This window comes from Gigantopelta aegis, chromosome 2 (assembly GCF_016097555.1).
Source record: "Gigantopelta aegis isolate Gae_Host chromosome 2, Gae_host_genome, whole genome shotgun sequence".
NCBI lineage: Eukaryota > Metazoa > Mollusca > Gastropoda > Neomphalida > Peltospiridae > Gigantopelta > Gigantopelta aegis.
In genome coordinates this window covers 29,671,332-29,678,392 of record NC_054700.1, presented here as the reverse complement: position 1 = coordinate 29,678,392, position 7,061 = coordinate 29,671,332, and the positions used below count along the sequence as shown (strand labels likewise).

Here is a 7,061-nt window from a genome sequence, read left to right as displayed (position 1 = left end):
AACCGCGCGAGCACTTTACCACTGGGTTACTCCCCCCCCCCCCCCCCCCATGTAAAAGTGTGCGGCGATTTTTATACTGGCATGTGCAGAGGGAGGGAGATGGAGGGGTAGAGGGAGAGAGAAATAACAAAAAAATACGCTACACGTAAATTCTTGATTCAACCTGATTACCTGCACTTGACGACTATAATGTACTTTTTGTCCGAATTTATACAAATAAATAATTATTTTTCATGTGGATTATACGCCCCACACCTACCCAACGCAAGTCTTCTTTTGGTTCATATACGAAATGGACAGAACATTTATGAAATTAAACACCCAGTGAAACACACTTGGGGTTTTGTTAAAATGAATTATGGCACACAGTGGTAGTCTAAAATAGGTTCGCAGAACACCCCCCCCCCCCCCCCCCAACGGTAACTTTTTAATACAGGGACAATTTTCCTTTATTATTATTTAATAGCCATACAAAAGTAATAATATTTTTAAAAAATATATTTTTTAAAATCCAATTTATAATGTGGAATAAAAGTTAGATTTTAAAATGTCAACAGTATTATTTAACACACATAAACAACTTTTAGAGGCATATCAAAGACATAGAGGGGAATGGAATGCTCAATTATGGACACCAAAAGAATGGAACCTTTAATTTCAGTGTTACATTAATTTGTTATTGCTTTCAGTCAGCTCTACAAAAATTTGATTTCCATTATTATACAGAGTGTAATAACATTAGTCCGTCAAACAAACTGTATCTTAAGTAACTAGTAATGTTACCTACTAGTATTTACACTTTTAATACATAGGGACATAATTCCATGTTACACATATTTATACTCTATTCCATGTTGAAACTTAAAATACCATAAAAATAAATGACGTTTTGTACAGGATATACAAAATATACAGAGAAAGAAATAAGGAAACATTTAGTAGTGAATACTATTATCGTCCTAATGTCTGTATAAAGTACAAATATGTAATATGGTAATCACTGAATGACAGCAATGCGAGAATGGGCGACATTAACAGTTAACTTCCTGACACAATAGAGGAGTGCTTTTGTTGCAGTGGTGTCCTCTCATTTTGCCTACAACCCACTTTGCCTACAACCTACAAAATAATAGGGATTGTCCCACTATTAACTGGGGATGTCACTTTTTCATACTGTAGGCAAACTGAGTGTAGGCATACTGGGTTGTAGGCAAAATGAGTGTAGGCAAAGTGGGTTGTAGGCAAAATGGGAGGGAACCGTTGCAGTCACCATCTCCTGTAAGTGTTGGTGTGGCCCCTTATTTCTTTCAATCAGTACATATTGTCAAACAGGGCATACACTGAAATACACAACAAACAACAAAAATTCAAAGTAACATTTATAATTTATTTCACCTTACAAATTGTGAAGAGTGAAGCAAGTATAGTGTAGAAGTAAATAAACCAAGTGTAGATAACTTAAGATAACCCATCTTAAATTGTTAATTAAACTGGGTGACATGTCAGAGGGAACATGTAATTAAACAGTTACTCAATATTGGACATGAACAAAATTATTACTTAAAATTATTTTTTATTCTTTATCAGATATTAAAACAATTTCATGTATTTTTCATAATTATTTTTTTAATTTGTCTTTATTTTTATGAATTGTTTTGCATTGTAGTTCTCAATTAAAATCATCTAACTAACATTATTTTCCTGTTGCATATTGATTTAATTTTAAAATTCAAACTGAAGATGTATGAAAAATGTAAAATATGAATATCATTTTGTGTTAACAGAGCATGTAAATCAAAAAGTTCACATTAACTTATTACTTTGTCATCTACAGCTGTCTTTAAGAGTACATGTATATTAGATATAACAGCTCTGCCATCAACATCATGAACCACTTGGGTTGAAATCTCTTTCATATCAAAGTTATCATCTTGTAACAAAACAAAACCTGGGTAACTGTCATTGAATTTCTTTTAATCAGATGGAGCTTTCTAGCACAGTTATGCAGCATTAGACAAACCATAATAACTTTATGAATCTTAGAAGGTTCGAAAATGCACACATTCAACACCAATGGTCCTTTCAACTGTTTTGCTTGAACTTTGTCCAGCTGTATATCCTCACTTTAGATGTACTTGGGTTCACAACCAGAGTAAACAACAACTTATGTGCCATGTACCTGGAACAAAATGTTACAAATATGACATTTATGATAATAAGATGATCTGGGTAATAATAAGTGGGGTTGTTTTGGGGTGGGGTTTTTTTAACAAATCATCTGCTTCACCAAGGTAAAAAAAAGAATTTGACAGCATGTCACAAAGTATGTTTATAGAGCACTGTTTTTTTTTTTTTTACAAATGATAGCATTTATTATGTATCTAGATAGTTTTACTTTTATCAAATCTATGCTTTAATAATGGTAAAAAAAATTGTATCTTATGTTTAGTGGTTAAATTATCTTACCAACGCCATATTTTATGCTTTTAAAGAATTACTTCAGCTAGTTCTATCTATCTCTGTCTCTGTCTGTGTGCCTGTGTCCGTCTCTCTGTCTGTCTCTCTCTGCTATCTATATATACACACACATGGTTTTACACACACACACACACATACTGTCTGCAGTACCTGCACATTGACAGAACAACATCATTTGCTACATCCATGTTCGTTTTGTGGTTTGGCACCTGCTGAAGTTGTTAGTCCTCACCAAATCGTCAACTGATGTATGCCTGTAACATAAAATGAACAAATACATAATTAAGTGAGTCAACGAATCAATGAAAATAGCGTATATAATTATTATATATCTTGCACATGTTTTCAATAAAAATAAAATTAAACTACTTGTATTAGTTATGTTCCGCTAAAAGGATGGCCTACACTACAGTAGTGCATGGCCATTTCAATCATCCGGTGCGTTTAATATTATTTACGCTGACATTTAGTGAAAATTTAAAACTTTTATTTGCTTACCTAGGCTAATTGTTTGACAAGCCTTTGTCTATGTTCCCAGGCATACTTGCCCCCAATAAAAACATACAGATTAATTTCTATATTTCTGTTGTACATTTGGTTAAGTATAATATATGGTAGGGGTACTCACGGTTTAGTTTTCGTAATGACGGTTCAGTCGCAAGAGAGTGGGCCTTCCAATTCCCAAAACTGTCTTCTGGTTCTCGGCGCCCACGTGACGTTCCTCGTCCAACCGATGGGCTCCTTCTTCCCGCCAAAGCTCTATATGGTCATATACCAGTAGACCTTCTGTCTCCAGGGGTGTTGCGGTGGACCATTTACACAGTCTCCATCCGGTCGTTGACTGGTCGCGAGTCACCACACTCTTCCCCGTTTTATAGAAGAGGAGATCACCTCCCGAATTTCCAGGGAACATTGAACACTTCTCCAGCAGCTTCCTGGCTCAGATTCACCCGGGCCAGGATTCGATGAACATCCATGAATAAACAGGTTCTTTGGAAACATCCAGGGTTTCCTATCGTTTTATGTTAAAACTACCCTCCAAAAGAAACAGTCATGTCACATTTGTGAAAAAACACTGACTTATCTGGTGGTGGCATCCAGAAAAGCAGTTAAAAGTTATATCCAGGAATATTATAGTTATGCATTAAAGCACAGTTACAGTCACATCCAGGAATATTATTAATTAAACACCAAGAGCTATTCGGTGAACAACACTTAAAAAGTTAAACACTTCAAATTTAAACAGTTAAATATTCCAAAATGTTAAACAGTTAACTAACTTTCAACTCTGCCTTTTATGCAAATGTCAACCAAGGCAACTTATTTTACACTATATTACACAAACCTACCAAAAAACTGGTCCATCATATTTTGCCCTATATGATGTTGGCCTCCTAATTAAATCCTTAATAAAAAAGAATCATAAACCAAATAACTATCCCTTAACTTAGTAATAGTTAATTGAAAATTAACTATTATTCCCCTACAAAATAATTTGGGACCCTCTCCCCAAGGAAAACAAGACAAAACAGGATTTTTCATGGCTGATACCTTCCCTCCCCCTCACAAAAGGATGGAAACGGTCCGCATCATCCAGGAAAAATATCATTTTATGTCCTGTTTTATCTTCTCAGCATTACATACTTACCCAAGAAGAGACCCCTTAAAATTAAGGTCTTTTCCCAGTTACCCAAAATCCAACCCCCCTTCCTGGGACATCTTCTATTACTACTTACCCACAGGTCTCCCATACCCAATTAACTGTTCCCCAAGTGGATGCTGAACACCAACCATTCACCTGAAAGACATTTAACTGGACAATATTGTTAGACCTGAAATAAAAATTAAGATTAGGCATATAATACATTTTTTAAGTTTAACCCTAATTCTCTTGTCTAGAAAACCACCATTAAAATTGTCCTACCAAATTAAATTATTGATGACAATAATTAGATATATTACTAGAATGTGTAATTATGAATTATATGGAAGGGTGTTCCCAGCTAATGCCGGGTATCAACCCATTCCATACAAACCTGACCATAAATTCCATGGTTTAAAAGCTATCATGACAGATCTAAATATCTCAAAGTCACCCCCCTTACACATTGGCAATCCCGTACAACCGCCGGGCGTTTGAAACCGTGCTCTGCAGCACTGCCTCCAAAGATGTTTGGCGAACCCTGGCCACCTCAGCTGCCACCTCGCCCAGGTAACACGGGCCACTAGGACTTTGTCCCCTCCTTCCAACGTGAGGGGCATTCGTCTCCAAGAGTAGACGATCGACGGGGATGAGCACCACCGCCTGGCGTTGTTCCCAGTCCATTTCAAACACATTTCCAGAAATCCCAAAATAGGTCTCCGGGAACAGTCTGCGGGCATCCTGCACCGCCTGGCGCCCCCCGTCAAAAGAGGTTAGGTGTAGTAGCTGCGACGGGGCACACCGCTCCTGAAGGAGGAGGAGACCGGCTGCTAGAGGGCCGCGACTCCAGCTCCCCCCCACAAAACTTGCTACCACTGGGGTGGTTGGCCTGCTCACCTCCAGGATCAACTTAAGCAGCAACTCCTGGGCCCTCCAAGTCCCCACCAAGGAAGAATGGTCCAGCCCTACGAAGAGGGCCACCCCTTTTATAGCGGCCATCCGCCCAACCCATCTCCTGTCTGCATCTTGGACAGTGGTAGCGAACCGTGGATGAATTCCCACTGTCACTTTCCAGGCCGGGTAACATTCCACCATGTGTGGAAAATAACACGGCTCGGTGTACACAGACACCCCACCCACCACATCAATGGCAGGGCAGGAAGTGCGGTGCGGGTATTGGTGATGCACCACCTGCTCCAAACTGGGAGCTGTGTCCAGTTTCATGACCCGGGTACAAGACTTGGGATAAAAATGGGCATCCACCCCCTGGAGTTTATCCCTCCCCACGACTGGTGGCACAGGAGAAGCCACCCAGTTCTCACTGGGCTCTGCTCCACCTGAAACCATCGGAGTGTTGTCCTCCGCTGTCGACTCCCCGGTCCTCATGATTACCAGCTTTCCTGGTGCGTCGTCTTCAGAGGGCTCGGCCCCCGCCGGGATACACTTTTTCCGGTGAACCTCCACCCCAGGAGCCGACCAGCCCACAAACCAAATGCGGTCGTCTAGTGGTAACAACGCCACAGCATGGAGTAACGCCCTCCAGTGAATGAGCGCTGCCACGCTCAACACTGGGTGCAGTGTAAACTGCTCAGATGGCTCGTTTAAAAAACGGGCCATCTGCTCTAACGCGGGCACGTCCACCGCTGACGGGCCAACCATACTCGGGATCAGCGGTCCCAGTCTACTTGCTAACTGATGAGGAGTAGCCGATGGGCCACTCACCCTCCTCGCCAGTTCTTTCACCGCCGCCCAACGAATGGCGGCCAGGTTTGGGGTCTGTGGGTCTACCATCCCCAAGACACCCGGGATATGGACTGACAGGGCATGCACCAGTAATTTACGGGTGCATGTCCCACAGCCTGGAACGGGACATTTGGAGTCCCGAGACTTCTTACCCCCCCGTCCTTTTCCCGTGTCTGACCCCTTCCTCTTCACCCCTAAGGCTGACTGATCCGGGCTTACGCCCAGCATTCTTGGACGGGGCCGACTCACCCGATCCCGGTGGAGCAAGTCCCAGCGGAAACCAGGGCTGGCCAGGCCTGGGCACAAACAGTCCCAGTGGAAACCTGGACGGACCAGGCCCGGGCAGTCCACAAGGTAAACGGGAAGTCCCAAACGCGGTCGACCTGCCCCAATCCCTCGCCTCCAAGAACTCCCTTCCTCTCCCCCGTGGTAAGAAACCTGGATCCTCCTCTTCAGGTGGGGGCCCGCCTCAACTGCTTCCTCCTCTTCTTGAGGTGGGGGGCCCGCCTCAACTGCTTCCTCCTCTTCTTGAGGTGGGGGGCCCGCCTCAACTGCTTCCTTCTCTTCTTGAGGTGGGGGGCCCGCCTCAACTGCTTCCTTCTCTTCTTGAGGTGGGGGGCCCGCCTCAACTGCTTCCTTCTCTTCTTGAGGTGGGGGGCCCGCCTCAACTGCTTCCTCCTCTTCTTGAGGTGGGGGGCCCGCCTCAACTGCTTCCTTCTCTTCTTGAGGTGGGGGGCCCACCTCAACTGCTTCCTTCTCTTCTTGAGGTGGGGGGCCCACCTCAACTGCTTCCTTCTCTTCTTGAGGTGGGGGACCCGAATCAATTGGCTCCTCATCGTCCGGCAGGGGGGAAGTGCCACTCCTCCACCTGCCCATAACTTCCTTTTCATCATAATTCATTTTCTATGAGAAAAAAAAAAAGTTTAAAAGTACCAATACAATACTGACATGAACAAGCCAACCTAAAATAAAGAAATTATAGTAATTAAAGTGTCCTCTGTCGGGAACTTCCCTGTGCACCTCATCTCCCAACACCAGCAAGACCAACACTATTAAAACAATTTAATACAAAATATTAGCAATTACACAATAGAATTAACAAAACATGCAAGACTACCTAAAAAGCCAATTTACATACTCACAAACCAGTTCTTATTTTATGTAATTGCACTACTTAATTTCAAGAAATTAACCATAA

At 42.2% G+C, this 7,061-nt stretch overlaps 1 protein-coding gene across 1 annotated transcript; it reads right to left on the bottom strand.

Moving 5' to 3' along the window:
• Window positions 1-1,379: 1,379 nt before the first annotated feature.
• On the bottom strand, window positions 1,380-5,980 carry LOC121377662. The gene is made up of 3 exons (XM_041505736.1): window positions 3,107-5,980; window positions 2,629-2,732; window positions 1,380-2,179 (listed from the first exon to the last, which is right to left on the bottom strand). The coding sequence occupies exon 1, from the start codon at window positions 5,909-5,911 to the stop codon at window positions 4,580-4,582; it is 1,332 nt and encodes a 443-aa protein (XP_041361670.1). The 5' UTR covers window positions 5,912-5,980; the 3' UTR covers window positions 1,380-2,179; window positions 2,629-2,732; window positions 3,107-4,579.
• Window positions 5,981-7,061: the final 1,081 nt, after the last annotated feature.